Source organism: Petromyzon marinus, chromosome 52, assembly GCF_048934315.1.
Source record: "Petromyzon marinus isolate PM22_M1 ecotype Great Lakes invasive population chromosome 52, UKy_Petmar_22M1.pri1.0, whole genome shotgun sequence".
Classification (NCBI taxonomy): Eukaryota; Metazoa; Chordata; class Hyperoartia; order Petromyzontiformes; family Petromyzontidae; genus Petromyzon; species Petromyzon marinus.
In genome coordinates, this window is record NC_133718.1 from 8,060,077 (window position 1) to 8,078,437 (window position 18,361).

The 18,361-nt window shown below is 47.9% G+C and overlaps 1 protein-coding gene across 2 annotated transcripts; it reads right to left on the reverse strand.

Moving 5' to 3' along the window:
* Positions 1-551: 551 nt before the first annotated feature.
* Positions 552-18,335, reverse strand: WDR41 (WD repeat domain 41). 2 transcript variants are annotated; one of them, XM_032973781.2, is made up of 15 exons: positions 18,195-18,335; positions 17,648-17,709; positions 15,991-16,042; positions 14,974-15,080; positions 13,462-13,510; positions 12,943-13,086; positions 11,899-11,970; positions 11,152-11,263; positions 10,473-10,535; positions 8,694-8,804; positions 7,390-7,562; positions 6,744-6,865; positions 5,970-6,043; positions 5,317-5,396; positions 552-3,388 (listed from the first exon to the last, which is right to left on the reverse strand). In XM_032973781.2, the coding sequence occupies exons 1-15, from the start codon at positions 18,333-18,335 to the stop codon at positions 3,206-3,208; spliced, it is 1,545 nt and encodes a 514-aa protein (XP_032829672.1). In that variant the 3' UTR covers positions 552-3,205. The 2 variants fall into 2 exon arrangements, with proteins under 2 accessions (XP_032829672.1, XP_075931304.1); XM_076075189.1 differs by lacking the exon at positions 18,195-18,335 and adding an exon at positions 17,945-18,126.
* Positions 18,336-18,361: the final 26 nt, after the last annotated feature.

Below are 18,361 nucleotides of genomic sequence, written 5' to 3' on the forward strand. Positions count from 1 at the left end.
ACGATCCGCACAGCTCCTGCAGGCAAACTGATTTAATCGCTCCGTCTCCGTGGCGGATGGCCGTCTTAGAACAGTAAAAGTAAACATCTGAAGGCAAAATCATCGGCATTCGCGTAACAAGGCCACACACCGCTGATGATACTCAGAAACACAAAACCAGCAGAGAGATTGCTTAAACTGCTGCTGCAGGGCAATGGTCCAGGAGGTACGTGGATGAACAGACTCAAATGTTAATTTATTTTTACCCAGTTAAACTGACCAATGTGTACTCTCTTTGGTTCTTTCGGTAAAGTCACGTAGGATTATTTTCGTGGAACAGCTGTTCCACTGCTGGATTATTTTTGCCGCCCGAGGACGACCGCTTGTGTTGCAATCGAAACGTCGTGATAGATTATTTTTGTTTTATTTTTCTACCTACGTGACTTTGCCGAAAAAACAAAAGAGTATGGATTCCTGCAGTCACGAAAGCTTCAAATCAAGATTGACCAATGTGTGTTGATGAAAAAAAAGACCGTGCAGAGTTTTTCAGTATCTACATTTCAAGTCGGTGCTCACTAATAAAAAAAAATACTTTATTCAACAAGAACATTCCATCGACACTGCAACGGCATTCCTAACAACATTGCACCACATTAACCGCTCCACACAAAGGTGACACATTATTACTACCATGAAACACAAGCTTCCCAGAATGGCAAGCGCAAAATTCAACAACAATAATAACATCGCTACTTTAACATATCAGTGTTTATCGATTTGGAAATAGCTTCAGCACATTTAAAACAAGAAACATAACATTTTATATTAAAACATTCAATTGACCGGTTCTTAAAATGTAATTTAAATCAACCTCAAAAACTGTATCCATCCAGTGCCAATTCAACGTTTGGCAAGAAGAGCTCTCTGTGCTTCAAAAGTCCGACTTAAAGCGAACTCTGGAGCACAAGAAATATCACCAAACTGCAAGACTTAAGAGAAAGTAAAATCGGCCACTCTGTAAATACACGATCGTAACTTGACATCGACTCAACATTCGCCCGACAAAATAATCAATGCATGCTGCGTTAACGTTCTTGAAAGGGAAACGAACACAAACGTATTGGCACATGGCAGGCAAACCACTGGCTATAAGGGAGGCGATTTATAGGCAAAGTTGAACAAAAAAAAACAAACACACATGCCGGCTGGAAAAAAAGCCCCGAACGTCCACGAAGACCAACAGGGATGGATGCACATTCTGGCCGAGGGTAATTTAAAACCTGTCGACTCGGGCGTGGGTGTCGTTGAGCTAAAGAGTCACGAGGACATGACTTGGTCTCGTTCACCACGCGGGTGAAACCCCAGTTCGTATCGAAACAACCCCTTCGTCTCTGTACTGCGTCTTCAGACGTACTTAAAAGCTATCATCAGCCACGCTCAATCCACTGCTCGATAAAGGCCTCTCCAAGCCACCACCGTCTCTCTCAATCCTGTGATGTATTAATCCCCTCTGATGTAAATCGCACCATCTCCACCGTGGACATCCCCTGAAGACGCGTTCCATTCCTTGGCTGCCACTCCCGTTATTATTCCCGACCGTTGTCCATCGTATCGTGCAAATCCAAATGGTATCCTATTGTTGATACGGGACACGTCAACAAGCAGAGACTGTTGGAGCTTCTTCTGACCCCGCCAGCCATGCAGCAGGCATGGTAAGGGCCGTGTCTCTTTGCTCAGCCCAATTCACCTCTCCAACGTTAAGGCAGACAGGGTCTTGTATGTATATACAAATAAACATCACTATTTAATAGGTAGTAGGTTTTCGCAGCCATTGCTGTTAATCAAAACAGATTTTCGGGTTGGGCCACAATGACTTGGCCAAATTCATGTTTGCCAATGTCGGGTGGAGGAGGGTTTTACGACATAAATGTAGCAAGATCATTGCATGGCCCACCCCAAAAAAATCAATGACTGCACATGTCCACTATGTTCGTAGGTGAAGCTATTGGCTCGTCAAGTGATCCGGGATTACTTAAACAGCGAGGTGTCATTTGGTAAAAAGTAGCAGCGACAGTCAGCATATTGAGAGAGATGTGGGCAGATGGAACAAGGGGGCAGTGGAAAAACATCACACCACAAAATGCACGTGTGGGCACACGGAGAACAAGGTAGTTACAATAATACTGTAAACACGGGTAACAACAATATGCCTCCCTTGTTCATGGGTCTCAGAGCCATGCTAAGGCACCATCAATATTCAAAGGGTACAAAGTAAGATCTGTCAATCTCACGATACAGGGGCTGGGGTGTAGTAATAATAATAGTGTCTTATGCACATGTGTTTCCCCAGCTCCACGGGTTCCTCACCAGTGTGGAGCACAGCCCAACCAACTGATTGGTTGGAGAAAGTGTGGTGGCTCTCTGGCAGATCCGCTAAAAGCCCCGCTGTCAAATCTGAGATGCAACTACGGTGGAACAGACTTGGCGGAAACCGTTGACAACCACGCGGTGGGAGGGGGGTAAACACCGCCACGGACACATAAACACCACATTTAAAGCAAGAATTGTTTAAAAAAAAACACATTCGAAAACGTGAACGGCACCCACGGCGTAGATACGGACAGGGTGGCGGCAGCACGTGCCGTGGCTGCCACATTATCAGGACGTCGTGTACGAAATTCTCACAGCAGGCGTAGCTGCTGCACAACGTAATCATTGCATACAACTTCGTGTTTGAAAGCAGCAATACAACCAAATTACCACAGAATTTCAGCTTTGTACGATTCACGCTGCTTCTCAACAACATGCGGCGAGTTCACGGAGGAAAGGGAGAGATGAAGTGAACGGCAAAAAAGTTTTCCGGTCCGTGACGTTGCGGACCACCAGGGAAGCTCCCCACATACTCACGTGACATCAGCCCCACGAGCACTGGGAATTACTCCAGTCCATGACATTGTCAGCCTCACGATGTTTTTAGAACTGTATATCTTCCCTGGAGATACGCAGCGAGGACCTCGGACCTCACGTGCACCGACAGCTTAGTGGAGAATGCCCCAAATTTGCCGATGCGATGGACGACATTTGTGAAAACGGACGGTTCTCGTGATACGTAAACACTGCTTGAGGATCGGTCGGTCTAATCCAACCGGGCACGCTTGTTATCCACTCATTCTCTCCTGTGTGACGCCCCAACCACCACCATTGAAAGAGGGGCACTCTTCACGTGCTAGATAATGTTCTGGTCATCAAACGATGTGGTCTCAGACTTGCAGGTCTGCTGATAGTGCCGATTCAGGTTGCGTGCGAGAGAGTTCCTGTAGAGGGACGCCCGCTCTCCTTCCTTCCAAACGATAATCAGCTGATCCGTCGAGCAGCTCGCCAAGCCGTGCTTCTCAAAGTCGAGCAGCATCTGCCGCCGGGAGGTGACCAGAAACAGACGGCCTCGTCAAACGAGCGGCGCGCCACGCGCAAGGCAAGCGCAGCGGCAAACAGCGGTGCCGAAACCGGAGCCGAGCCAAATGTGCACCCTGCGGGCACGGCGTGCTTCGCGCTTCAATATTCGTGCTGACGAATCCCCAAAGCGCAGCGCCGCCCACCCGGCTTTCGTTTCCAAGCGTTGAGGCTCGGCAAACTGGCGCCCCTCTCCTGCCGCGGTCTATACGGAGTCGGTGGGTGCTGCTGGAGACACGAGAGTGGGCGCGTAGCCCCCACCGCCTGCGTCTCCACCTGCCCACTCTGCCGTGGGTTGTCAAGTCGACCCAACACTCTGCTTGTGGGTTCTCAAGTCCACCCGGCCGTACATCTCGTCCCTCTCGACTGATAAACCCTCGCGTACATCGGTGTTCTACACTGCGATACAAAACTGTAGTTTTTAACACTCTGAACGTTACGATTCCGTGCCTGGCGGGTTTTTTAGTTTGACGAGGCTCAGACTGCAGCTTCAGTACAATGAAAACGCTGCAAATACTTTCAACTTCATAGAACTTCTCCCGAATTGAATGGAGAGAATGTGTAATGCTGAAGGTCAAGAGGTCAAACATTGATCCTATTGCACTTATCCAATGCTCCCCAGGAGAAACAAAATATGGAACATTGCTTTAAAGTGGACAAATAAGTTGTTCGTTATGAAAGTAAAACACACTTTCAAAGGCTGATGTGTGAAAATTATGTTTTGTAGGGACAGTTACCACTTTTAAACAATTAATTTGTGGGTTACTTTACATCTGAGGTCCAATTGACATGCTTGCAAGTATTTACATTCCCCTCCAGTATTTCACGTGTGAACCTCACCACATGCGTCTACCCTGTAAAGCCGCCACACGATAGCCAACGCTAGCACAGAACAATCAAGGGCGCTTGGCAGATACCACGCAGCCAATAAGCACGCTGCGGCAACACCCCGCAGGAATTACCGAGTGGCAGGCAAAACCGGAATCGAACCGACGGGCTAAGATCGTTACAAAAATCTGGCTAAATATCGCACGGCCATTTTCTACGAACCAGTGGTGTGAACGCACAGCCCGTATGGGGGGGAGGGAGGAGGGGCCGACTTATTGATTGAAGAGGCTAAAGAGGGGCCCACAGAGGCAGAAGAAGAGAAACAGGTGCAAGGGCAGCGGGAATGGAGAGTGACAGGTGGCGACATCAAGGCGAGGCGATGGAGACCACATGGGAATGGACAGGGAGTGTGTGTGGAGGGGGGCTGTGAATTCGGAGGGAAGTTGCTGATGAAGATGGCAAGACAGAAGTTCTTAACCTGTGGATCATGCCACCAAGGCTTATTGGAGTGAGGGGGGGGGGGGTTGGGTAAAAGAAGGGGGCACAGGCTGTGGCATGGACATGGTGCAGGATAAATTTGGAATGAGCGGGGAACTGGTACCACATTTTGGTGACAAAACAAATACTGTACACGAAATTTTTTGTTTTAAGAGCCATGAGTGGGGCTAGGGTGGGGGACAGGTGGACCAGTGGTCTAGATTGGGGGGGGGGGGGGGGGACATGGGTAACAATGGGATAGGTCAAATGCGTGGGAAAGAGAAAGGAAAAGGTGGGAAGAAAAATGGAAATGATCTTTTCCTTAAAAAAAACAATGTTAATGGTATTGGCCAAACATCCCAAATTATTCAATTGTAATTACACACAGCAGCATATCGCCTCCTACTGCGGAAAACTTGGCGGGACCCTTCTGAAAAAGAGTTGACTCAGTGAGGATTTCTTGCGTAAACATACGTAGCAGCAGTAATATTAATTGTCAATCCACAAGGAGTTATATAGTGAATGGAAATGGATCTTGTCCCAAGCAAGTGTCAGGCTGCATGGAGGGTGTCCCTCTCTCACCTGCAGGGCACCGGAGTGGCCGATGAGGTCCCCAACGAGCCCCAGCGACCACCGCTCAGATGCCGTCCTCCTACGCGGAACTGGTTCCACATGGACCGGGCAGCGAGGAAAATAGGGAGAGGCAGCTCGTGAAGGCCACGTGCAATGCAGAACATGCCAACACTGTAAATCCATTTGCTTTTAATTTTACCAACGACCGGATATAATAGAGGGCGTTTCAAAAATGTTTTAACACTTATATGAGACTATCGTTTTGAAAAAGATAATACAGTCAAATTATAACACATGTATATTATTAGCTTCAAAAAGTCAAAGAGTCTCCACTTGTTCGCCATCATTGTCAAAACATGCCTGGAATATTCTCCAGAGCCCGGAGGCACATTTATTGTGGTACTGTTGCAAATTCTCACAAGTGTTTTTTAAGCACCCTGTAAACACAACCACTGCTCGCATCCATACATTATTAATAATACGTGCCGACAAAAATGTATCATTGCGGGAATATGAGGATCTGCGGTTCCATTCTGAATGCGGATAATGGGATGTGCAGGTAATGGGAAGAGCAGCTCGGAGGAAGTTCGCTGTGTTCACGGGTTGAGCCCTGGGTTGCCGTGCGTGAGACGTGCACCGACGGCACCGACAGCATCACCCACGTTGCGCCGCAGCCGGCGAGTGGAGCTTCCATATGCGCGTGGTGCCGTCTTCAGAGCAGCTCACCAGCAGGCCACTACAGGAACAGCCACACGACCGCAAACAAAGCAATCATCCCCCCCCGTGCAGCCTCCACAAGGCTGTTGGGGCAAGTGCTGCTTGCGAGCGAATCTGTCTCGTGCCATCCATACTTCCTTCCGATATTAGGAAGCCAATGGAGCTATGCTCTTTTAAATCTAGATTGAAAACTAACTTCTTTAGAATAGTTTGTTTTACATTGTTTGTTGTCCTTTCCCCGCACCTCCGATTAGCAAGGTTGGCTACGTACAGTGCGAAACAAGTTCAACATCCATACACACATACTGCGTTCAACCACCACACTGCAGGTAACAACATTCTACGTGACTTTACCGAAAGAACCAAAGAAGAAAAACAACACTTCTCTTTCTGCTTCTTCCTTGTCACTGCTCCACTTTGGAATTCCCTCCCATCATCTCTTATCCCAGAGCTCTTATAATCTTGCTCACTTCCAAGCACTGTAACAACTTTGGACAGCGCTGTTTATTTCCGGCCGTATGATTTCTTGGACCTTCGGGGCCTGTGCTCAGCACATGGTATTTTATCCCTAATATTTGAATGATGAAGCAACGTTATAAGTACCGTCTCAATCAACATGAAGATGCAAGGTGCGATTTAAATGTCCCAGCAGACGATGCTCGTCGAGACCACGACGGCCATCGGAGGGCGGGACGCGGCCACCCGCAGCGCGTTTGTACCTCTCCTGCAGCTTGACGACTTGCAGCACCTGCGAGTTGTGAGCGTTCCTTTGGCAGGCGACCAGCCTTTGCGACGTCAGATCGTACACGCAGATTCCCGACCCGACTGCTGCGAACACACACTACCGGCCGCGACCCAGAGCAAAACGTGAGGCACAGTTGGAACGTTGCTACGGCCATCACGCCTTCGTCACTGCATTCATTTTCTCCGAAGCTGTCCATAGCATCACCTCTCTCTTCCGATGAATTTTATTGGCACACTTGTTGACACCCTAGACATTTGCTCTGTGAACTCCGTTAATGTTCGTATAAACAGTAAGTACGGAGCGTCAATGAACAGCTGCTGGATGAGATATTTATGGAGATGCGAGGTAACTATATATTTTATTATTTCTAACTCAATTCCATACATGTGAAGGAGTCTTGTGAAAAATATACAATGTTAAAGCCTCATCACAACGTCATTGTACTATACACCAAAGTTTCTACTATTTTGGGATGGTGCCGTGCGGGGAGTACTCCAACCTGTTCAAAACATAATGTAGCGAGGCTCCAAAGCAGAGGGCCTTGCGCGAGCACTTTCATCTCCCGGCTTTTCCTAGGCATCACGGACGACTGCGTACGGTGAGAAGAAAGTGCAACGTACCTGGGAGTCGGTTGATAGGTGGGCGATGCTGCACGGGTAGGCTTGGGAGCAGTGGGACTTCTGGAGCTGCGGACTGATGGGTGCGTGCAGCGCCACCTTGCGATGCTCCGCCAGGTTGCCAGAGTTCCACAGGATGAGCTCGCCGTCCAGGGAGCCGCTCGCAAACCAGCCGCCTGCACGCACACCGTCGTCTCAATGTCACAACTCTCACCGCCGTCATAGCCCTATCAGTGTAGGCCAGTGGTCACTTGAATAAAGTGTCTTAGCGGTATTTTCCTTTCGTTTGCGATGTTAATTAGTGTGAAGGGTAAATTTCACCTTTTTCAAACTGTTTTACATGCAACTGCCTACATGACTTATGTTTAATAATGGTGATGGCTTTTCAACAGCTACTTCAGCATTTTCTTGCTGTGGTTGTTCCACCTGATGAAGATTGCTTGTGTTGTGATCGAAACGTCGTGATTTGTTTTATTTTATTTTATTTCTACCTACGTGACTTTACCGAAAGAACCAAAGAGTATGGATTCCGGCATTCACGAAAGCTTCAAATCAAGATTGTTATCATCTAACTTGAACAATACTTGCCGTTTGATGGTTATTTAGCTATACTTTAATTAATGACGTTTGTATATTCAAAATAATGTGTATATCCATTCTTCAATTTTGATGATTGTGTTTGCCTAGCCTACACCAAGGAGCCAGGACTTGACATCAAAGGTTCACCGATGTTGTTTCCGCTCAAGCAATGTGCATCTTGTATATATGCATGTATGTTGAACTTCTTTCGCACCGTACGTAGCCAACCGTGCTAATTGGAGGTGCGGGGGAAGGACAACAAACTAAAAAAAACATTTCGAAATAAATTAGTTTTCAATCTAGATTTAAAAGTGCATAACTCATCTTGCAGAAAATAAAGCCAGTCTAGACTCTCACTTCCGAAGCAGCATGCATTGAACTAAAGGCCAACTGGCCCGGTGGTGAGCGAGTATGCCAACCGGTACGTTACCCATCGTGCTACCCTGTAAGATATCACGACGAACAAGAACTATACATCAGGCTCGTGATGCTCTCCGCACCAGGCGTTAAAAAAAACCAGCCTCTTCTCGTTAAATTATCTAGAGGCTCATGTCGCCCGACGCTTGCAGCTCTTTTGAAGACGCAGTCAACATTTAGACGCTTTGCGAATCCAAACTGCACTGCGAGTTGCTGTTGTTCTACGGTGCAAACGTCGGGTGGGTGTCCATTGAAGACGAAGACAAAAGCCGAGTGGCGACTGGGCAGCAGGTCGCCTCTCGATCGCTCACCCTGCAGGCTCAGCAGGCTGTGAACGTGTTCCGCGTGGACCGTCAGCGCCTTCAGCTGCTGGAGTTGCCTCTGGCGGGGGGTTTCCTTGCCGTACTCCAGGCCGTACAGAACTGCGAGGGGAAAGAACGGCAGCCAACCGTAGCACTTTAAGTCCGTGCTCGTGTTCATGACGATCTCACACGTGCACACGTATACGTATCCCGCAATGCAGCAGTCAATTCAAGTGGCCAATGCAAATGTGCTGTCGTAATTCTACCTTAAGCAAGACCCCAAGTTCGACGTCCAATTACCTACCATTCTGTTACACGCAGAATGCCTGATCTGTTTACTTGCCAAACAAGGCCCGAATGCCTACGCACAGTCAGAGAGGTGAGGACCTAGATTAGAGAATCCAGTTTGTCGTAAACTCTAGATTAGATCGCAAAAGGAACCTTTGTACTCTAATGCTCAGTGGTGCACGCTCAGAACTTTGACACGAGCAACACATGAGTTGATTTAGCCAAATCGAGTACACTTACCGCTTTTTTCCCCTTTAATTTGTTTGTAGGCCTGCACTGGATGTGCTGAGCTTTGTAGCGCCCTTTAACTGAATGTTGCTTTGTTATGTATTTAGAAAATCAAAGACACTTGCTTCCCAGAATGCTGTGCAAATTGGATGGCGATGACACTGGTCCCTTAATACGGCAGCTCAGTTAACAGGCAAAGACTTGCAATGTGAAATTTTGCTCAACATTAAAACGACACAAACCAAAATCAAATAATAATTAAAATATGCCATCACCTGCAAAAATAAAGTGACAGCAGCCAGCCAACACGAGAGTGAGTTCACACCGACCAAGAGCCACGCGCTAGCGCCATCGCCACCGACATGCAAAGCCAAAGATCCTCGTGCAGCCTACCAAGGATAGGCTGTTGGGGCAAGTGCTGTTAGCGAGCACCTATGAAGACCGGCACGGCACACGACGTGGTGGGTGGTGTTGCGAGCACCATCCTCGACCGCCTTCGTGCTGAAGCGTGTGTTACCTGCCGTATGACCAGGGACGTTACCTGTGGGTTATCTAATAAAAAGACCTTTATTGAACACGGTGTGAGCCGAATCCTTCCCTCCAGTGGTGATGTTTACACACTGTACAAGATACTCATTTAAGGCAGAGTCAAACTAGGGGAAGCTCAGGACTGGTACGGATAATCATCACTGATGTTGTGGGACGGAAATCGGGTTTGTAGTGCAGTGTGCTAACCATGTCACCACTCCCCACCATTTATACTCACACAAAAACAAAGATCTCCCATATAGCCTTAACAGACTTCTGGGGCAGGTGCTATTAGCGAGCACCTATGAAGGCCGGCATGGCACACGAAGGGGTGGGCGGCTAGCACCTACCCGACCACCTATGTCTTCCTAATGGAAATGTTTTACCCCACCAGGTACTCATTTGAGGCCGAGTCAACCTAGAGGTATTGGCCATGAGCGGGAATCTAAGTTGGGTCGCCGAGTTCGATTATCACCTCCAATTAGCACGGTTGGCTACGTACGGTGCAAAAGTAGTTCAACATGCATGCGAACGTAGCGCAGCGCGAACCGCGGCTCTACCGCCCGCCACATGTACTCGCACGCGCACTGCTTCACCGACACACCCACCACGCACTGCCGCACACCATCGTTAGCACTGCTGCATCCATGGGGGAATCCACGTGGCAATAGGCATTCGGCAAAGGTGGCTGGAATGTGTCGCCTCAAACTAAAGCTGTAAGAGAACAGAGCTCTGAGCACTCACCTAAACATTTGCCCATTGCAGCCGCGACCAGGGAGTCTTTAATGCGAATCAGCGAAGACACCTCTGCCAAAAGCATCGCAGCATCCGTCATGAAATCACAGGCATGTTATGCATTGTACACAATACACAATGTAGTTATCGTGTTTAATAGCCATACCATAAAAGTCGTGTTTTCAAACTTACTGGAATATTCACACCTCTAGGTACAAAAATGGATGAACATACGCCATTGTGTGCATAATTTAAGACAAATGCCAATTTAAGCAATGTTAAATTTCCCTTCGTTTTTGACCTATGAATTCAAAATCAGGTAGAACTGACAATATGAATCGATGGCAACGAGAGAGTCAAGTCAAACTGGCTCCACCAATGGGGTGGTTTTCATTTGTAATGGTGGCTCTGAGACAGTGATGAAAATTCCACATTCCCACAGTAGGGGCCAGTCCCAGCAGATGTTCTTAATCCATTCGGCAGACTGAATGCCATGTAGATTAGACCCCGTGCACATCCAAATGCAAGGTTTCACGCCACACACCGGATTATAAAATGCACCCTCCCAAAACTTTCACTTTACAATTGAAAAAAAAAGTGCACGTTATAAATCCGGAGAATACGTTTTCCTTGGAAGATATTTGAGAATACGAAGCTCTGTGGAGCTTGTGAAGTAAGCGTGACGCACCTTCTTGACGGTGGGTGGCCACTTTTGAGAGCAGGGTCCCATCCTGGCTCCACAGCAGCAGGTACTTCCCACCAGACAGCCAGAGAGCCTCCTCTCTCAGCACCAGCAGACACTGGCAACACAAATCACAACTACAGGAAAACCTTTGGCCCAACGCGGCTTTTGTCGAACGCATGCATCAGCTACACACGGTTTACCTAACGAGGTCTGTTTTCCACAACACGGGGGTGATGTTTCGGCTCCACGCGGTTTGACACTGCTAAGATTCTGCATCGACAGGTAGTGCCGTGGAGTGCTGCATCCGTTATAGAGTGTGAATGAATCCACTCTGAGGAGGATTTATTTGCCACGTATGTTTTTGTGTGTCTGTTTTTTCGTGTGATAATGTAACACTCAACATGCACAACGCAAATGTTCACACGTGGCCGCGTGCATGTAGTCGTCAGCTCGTTGAGGACTTCAAGCAGATGGACACCTATATTGCGAATCATTAACATAGAATTTACAGTGTTAAAAGCGAGCATTGGGCTGTGAAGTTACTGTCAGGGAAGAGCATTTGGCACGAGTGCTGCGGTGCTGGAAGCATCTCTGGGTAGAAAAATTGCACAGTTTTTCACTCAAGATAATCTATGCAACTGACCACTGGACTGTGGAGGGAGCGTGAGGAATTAGGTTTGGTGAAAAACTGGGTCGGACAATGATTGTATGCACAGGGAAACACATTGCCAGGTGTAAATAGGCACTCACCTTGACCGAGATGAGAGATCCTTCGGAGTTGGCGAGAATCTTTAGAGGCTGTCCCGTGTTGATATCCCACATCTATCACAGCAGGTTAAGGACACAACTTGTGACCATCATCGTCACAATGAACCACATTTCTCGACGTCCGCCACGAATCACATGAAATGCAGCCCATCTGGTGAGACCTAATGAAGCTAAACAGGACAATTACAATTATTATAAAAATGTTACTCATGAAAGCCTCACCGCGCCTCAATACTCTTTTCAGAAGGGTCATTCTACGTGACTTTACCGAAAGAACCAAAGACGATGATAAACATGACACGTGTTTTCCCGATTGATAAATTTGCGTGTATTTTTTTCAAACTTAGCCAATATGGACCACAATGCTGGTACGCATCCAAGCCTGCGTGGTGCTCGGATAGGTGACCACCATGCGCATAAAACGGGAATCGTAGACATTACGGGCAATGCAACAAAATCCATTATTCTACACTGCCCCCGCCCCCGCCATCTTCACCAACCCACACTGACCAGCATTGTCAAGTATGGTCAAATATCCCTTACTGCCCGCACGACATCGGGAGGCTCTCAAACAGCAGTGTGCGTACATAACTCAAGAGAGCTGCACGATGGGACACTGAGGTTAATCAAAGCCTGACCAGGCCTGGGATGTGTTTTACATTCACATCAGGGGACCAATAAATATAGGCCAAGCAAAATTTGTCTGTACAAATGTTCAAATGTCGCATATAAGCCATCTCAAATTGAAAACATTGGATGAAAATGGTTTAAAAATATATACGAGAAAAAGTCCCAACAAATATTTTTTTATATTCAGGCTTTTCAGGTCTTGCTTGGGATATTTGGGTCTTCGAATATTTTTGCATACAGGATGAAACAAAGTTCCCAGAGAAACCTCAGTCATCTCCGCACAATAATACAGCTCTGCATGGTCCACCAACCCTGCATACAAGTCACTGCATTACAAGTACGATATGGGCATCTGGCTGTGTCAACTCTCAGCATTCGCCGCACGGCACAGGATACGATGATGGTTTTGTCGGAGGAAGCAGTGAGGAGCACCGTCGACTGAAGCTTGTGGATTTCCAGGTCACCTACAGCGGTCGACAGCACAGTCATGGCGGTGATGGGACGCGAGTGGCCCTGACACACGTGCATCTTCTCCCCGCTCTGTGAACAATGCCAAACACAAAGATCCCCCATATAGCCTTAACAGACTGTTGGGGCAAGTGCTGTTAGCGAGCACTGGTGAAGGCCGGCCTTTGTCTTCCCAGTGGCGATGTTCACACACCGCACCATGTACTCATTTGAGGCCGAGTCACGCTAGGTTTAGGCCCAGGACCGGTTAGGATAATCGTCACTGGTGTTGGCCGTGAGCAGGATTCGAACTTGGGTCATCGGGTTCGTAGAGCAGCGTGCAAACCGGTACACTACCGCTGCCAAACACAATCGCCATGAGCACACAACGTCTGACGGGGCTGGTCGGGGTTACACAAGCAAAAGTGTCCGAGCTGGGACCTGCCCACAGACTTCATCTTTACTCACCTTCACGTTCCATATGATGACCCTGCAGTCATCACCTGCCGAGGCAAACCTGTGGAAGTCGTAGAGGATGTAATCACCCCACAATAACCAACTGGATAACGCATTTTAACACGTAGGCTTTCGCGACCAATATTATTCATAATAAAGGTTTTTGGGTTAGATCGCGTTATTTATAAATGTGTCGTAACCCTCCACCACCTGACACGGCAAATCAGCAAAAAAAGTGTCACGTTGATAAAAGACAATTAGTTCACTACTTTAGCCCACCGGTGTGTTGAAGAGTGAATCCACAACATTTACAGTTTGAATACGACGTTTCGCTGGTAATTACATCCAGCATCATCGGGCAATTCGCCAGAATGGTAAAGCCCTCACTTGCTCTAACACACATTACAACTAATTACTAATCTACAACTCATTACTAATCATAACCATTGACTGATTACCAATCGATTATATAATTACAATAACCCCCCTCCGCCTCAAATCACTGCACCTGAAATGAGTTAAATGATGACATCACCCTGCTGCTCTATTTAAGACCGAGAGCAAGTGAGGGCTTTACCATTCTGGCGAATTGCCCGATGATGCTGGATGTAATTACCAGCGAAACGTCGTATTCAAACTGTAAATGTTGTGGATTCACTCTTTGAACACACCGGTGAGCTAAAGTAGTGAACTAATTGTCTTTTGTCAACGTGACACTTTTTTTTACCAATTGGCCGTGTCGGGTGGTGGAGGGTTACGACAAACATAAATAAATAACTCGATCTAATCCAAAAACCTTTATTATGGCTAACGCATGCTGACACAATCTGACATGCCCCCTTGCTCTAACTCAATACAAAACTCAACACCAGTTTCTAGATGCATGAAACTCTCTGCGCCATAACGACACCAACTCCGGGTTCCAGACCATAGATGAGCACCAGAGGCACGTTTTAAATTTGTAAAGATAATACAAAAACAGTCAGGAGTTCTACTTTGTGTCATCATTTACATGGCACACTCATACATTACACCCTCAAGTGTTATTTGTTGCAGGCCACTTGTTTCGGTTCTTTGGATCTGTGCTCAGCAAAAGTGATTAAAATCAACAATACGATAAGCGGTTTCTGAAAATGAAAAATACTTTTATTTCCCTTTTAGTAATTCCTTCACCAAACCTCTTCCAAGGCATCCGATTCGCACGGTTCACTACGTACGGTGCAAAATAAGTTCAACATACATACATGGAAAAGTATACCAAATACCCTCTAGAATAGCTCTCGTGGAGGCCCATCTTTTAGCAGCGGCGTGAACACGAAATTACAGCGCTGCACCTTTACCTTTAACCAAGTGGCTGAGAGGGATTCGTGTGACACAACACACTGCCACCGCGACCCTTACCAGGGTCAAGTGGACTGAGAAACAAACGAACGAACAATTGCTGCGCATGCGAACCATGACGGACTGTCAAGAGGAGGCAGGCGTGCTGTGCAGACCACCGGCACGGTTTCACTTTCTTCCTACCTGTAGTCATCCAAGCGAACCAAGAGACGCACTATATCTGTGTGTCCGGCCAGAACCTGGAGCTCAGTAAATGGATTCGATGGCTGCACATCACCAATCTCCAGTACCTGTGAAAGCAGTACAACAACTTTCCACAAAAATACATCGCGCACCCAAGACATATGTACGGCACTGTGTAAGGCAATATCGCACAGATAAGTACATATGGGAAAACAGCAAGACACACACGATACATTGCTCCAAATGATATTCACTTGAACAGAGTGATTTTTTTTCAAGAATACCTACAGCTCTGAAGGACCAAGTAGTGAGAGTTCACCGAGACAATATTACCTTCTCAATCTATATTCTAGAAGCTTAGCATAAGACAATTTTTTAAAATATCCACAACAATAACAATGCGTTCTATAGAATGTACATGCAATAAACCCTCCAAAATATTGACGCACACAGCATGTATGTTGAAGTTCTATACTCTTTGGTTCTATTCGGTAAAGTCACGTAGGTAAAAAAAACTTTACCGAATAGAACCAAAGAGTATGGATCCTTGCAGTCACGAAAGCTTCAAATCTAGAATTGTTGAAGTTCTGTCGCACCGTACGTAGACAACCGTGCTTATCGTCAATACAATTTTACTCTCAATTGCGTCTAATTTGTGACGTGTAAGGGTTAACTTATTTGTCATTTCCCAATGTCCTGCCCTTTCCATTTCTTCCCCCCTCCACCCCAACAACATCGTTGTCACTAAAACAGGCCGAGTTTCCGCGATAGCAACTTGCACACGAAAAAAAATACCTGGGACTAGCGATGGCCCAGTGGCTGAATGTGACCCTGCTTTCATTATTATTAAATATACAGCATTAACTTTAGGTGGGGGGTATGAACCACATTTCACCCATGGCTAGCGGATAGTGGTTTGTGGCCATGCCGGTGAATGCGGGTTGCGGATGCTTCTTCTGAAATCGCCGCGGTCTCCACTCCGACATGTGGCGCGGGTGTGTGGCGAAGCGTCCGCACCTCTTTGCTCTCCACCGCGTCCCTCTTCCCCACCAGCCAGCTCCACATCCTCCTGACACGGCCACGCGACAGCAACAATGAGCGGGTAACATGCTAACTAGGTCATCACAGTTTAACACGTACGCTTTCGCGACCAATATCATCCATAATAGCGTTTTATTTGGGGAGGTCAGGAAGGACACGATCAATGGGCTCGCATAATGCGCTTGCATAATGTACGCTGACTCAAGAGTGCAGAAGTGTGGTCACCACATCTACGCCTCTATATAAGGAACGAAACAAGTGGACTTCTTCACAAATCTGGCTGTCGCCTGATGAAGCTGGTTGTCATTACTGGTGAAACGTCACTCAGTTTGTAAATGTTGTGGCTTTGCTCTCCAACACACCGGTGTGCTGTACTAGTGACAAATTGCCACGTTCTGTTTACGTGACAACCCTTACTAGTTGGCTGTGTCGGGTGGTGGTGGGTTTAACGACACATTTATATATTTACGTGATCTAACCCAAAAAATACTTTATTATAGGCCACCCACAAGACAAAGACCCCCCCCCCGTACAGCCTTTAACAGACTGTAGGGGCAAGTGCTGTTACCGAGCAGCACCTATGAAGGCCGCAACGGTACACGAGGGGGTGGGTGGCCAGCACCACGCCCGACCGCCTTTGTCTCCCCAGTGGCGAAGTTTTACACACCGCACCAGGTACTCATTCGAGGCTGAGTCGACCCACACACGCGCATCATAACACACCGTGAGGGTATAATGGATTGGATAAACACATTCCTGCGGAGGGAGCTGGTAGGAACGTTGGGTTGTTCGGTCAATGGCCAGGGTCAAGGGCGGCACCACGTGATGTATTCCGCACAATATGCCCGACTATCAGGGCGGGCACAAGCCGGCGTGAGTAGGTTAAACGTTGAGTTTTATAAGGGCACCACGGGGTGACCAGCCCCTCCCCTCCCCACCCAGCCCCTCCACTCCCCACCCAGCCCCACCCCTCCCATTTTTGGATGCACGACGGACGGACACAATAATCCCCTGTGGGCTGGTGGTGTCACCAGGAGGTTCCTACCGGTATCATTCTTCGTCAGGAGCGAGATGTCGGTGTCGCGCGGTCTGCTAGCCACGACGTTGAAGGCGCTCACAAACTTAAAAATAACAAATAGTTCACTACTTTAGCCCACCAGGTGTGTTGAAGAGTGAATCTACAACATTTCCAATTTTTGAGCACGACGTTTCGCTGGTAATCACATCCAGCATCATCGGGCAAAGTGTTGTGGATACACTCTTCAACACACCGGTGGGCTAAAGTAGTGAACTATTTTGTCTTTTGTCAACGTGACACTTTTTGTTTTACCGATTGGCCGTGTCGGGTGGTGGAGGGTTACGACACATAAATAACGCGATATAACCCAAAGAACGTTTATTATGAATATTGGTCGCGAAAGCCTCCTACGTGTTAAACTAACGTGGTTTACAACACGGTCCAACAGGTCGCGTTGCATGGCCCACCAGTCGCGCCGTCTTTTCCCCCTCCCCCCGTGAGCAGGAGCTAGACGCAGTGTTGTATCCCGAAACTCTTTAAGGCGACCGACTGCCTTCATCATCCAGCAGTGGACAAAACCACGGTACATCATTTAAGCAGCGCGCACACACACACCTGAGGCTTCGTGACGGCGCTCGCTCTGCGAGGTCCAGCAGCAGCAGAAGTCGCAGTGAGCTCTGTGGACAGCGCCGGCAATGACCACGACCGGCTTAGAATGAACAACAACAGCGGCCGGGCAGCCGCTACTGTCCGCACTGTAAACACGTGAGCCATGTGACGTCACCACGACGCGCGGCTCCCCCGCCCCCCTCGCCCCCCCTCTCCCCCACCCCCTCGCCCCCCCTCTCCCCCCACTACCTCTACCCCCCTCTACCCCACTCAGATTGTAATTATTGTAGTTGGTTCACTCACCTAACACACCGGTGTGCTGTACTAGTGACGAATTGTCGGCACGTTCTGTTTACGTGACAAACCTTAGCAATTGGCTGTTTCGGGTGGTGGCGGGTTTAACGACACATTCATATTTACGCGATCTAAATCCCCCCCCCCCCAAAAAACACCCTGCATTATGGATGACATTGGTCGCCCTACTACTTACGTCTTAAACTTAAAAAAAAAAATTGAATTAAAGATTTAAAAAAAAGTTTTAAAACAAGGCGACCTCTTTGCCCCGGAAGTTGCGACGCTTGAGCCGGAAGCGCCCGGCCCCTGCTGCTCCGGCTACGGAAACCCCCTCCACGACGACCGCCATCTTCAGTGGGGATTCGTGAAGGCGAAGAGGCGAACGGTTCCCCGACTCCATCTCGGCCCTCAAACCCGTCTCTCTCG

Bases quoted from the DNA above. Each gene is read 5' to 3' on its own strand.
- WDR41 (XM_032973781.2), bottom strand. From the start codon at position 18,335: ATGGAGTCGGGGAACCGTTCGCCTCTTCGCCTTCACGAATCCCCACTG. The intron at 11,971-12,942 runs GTATCCTGTGCC...CTGCTGTGATAG, and splicing joins CCTCCGACAAAACCATCATC to ATGTGGGATATCAACACGGG. The intron at 6,866-7,389 runs GTACGTTGCACT...CGCGGCCGGTAG, and splicing joins ACCTATCAACCGACTCCCAG to TGTGTGTTCGCAGCAGTCGG.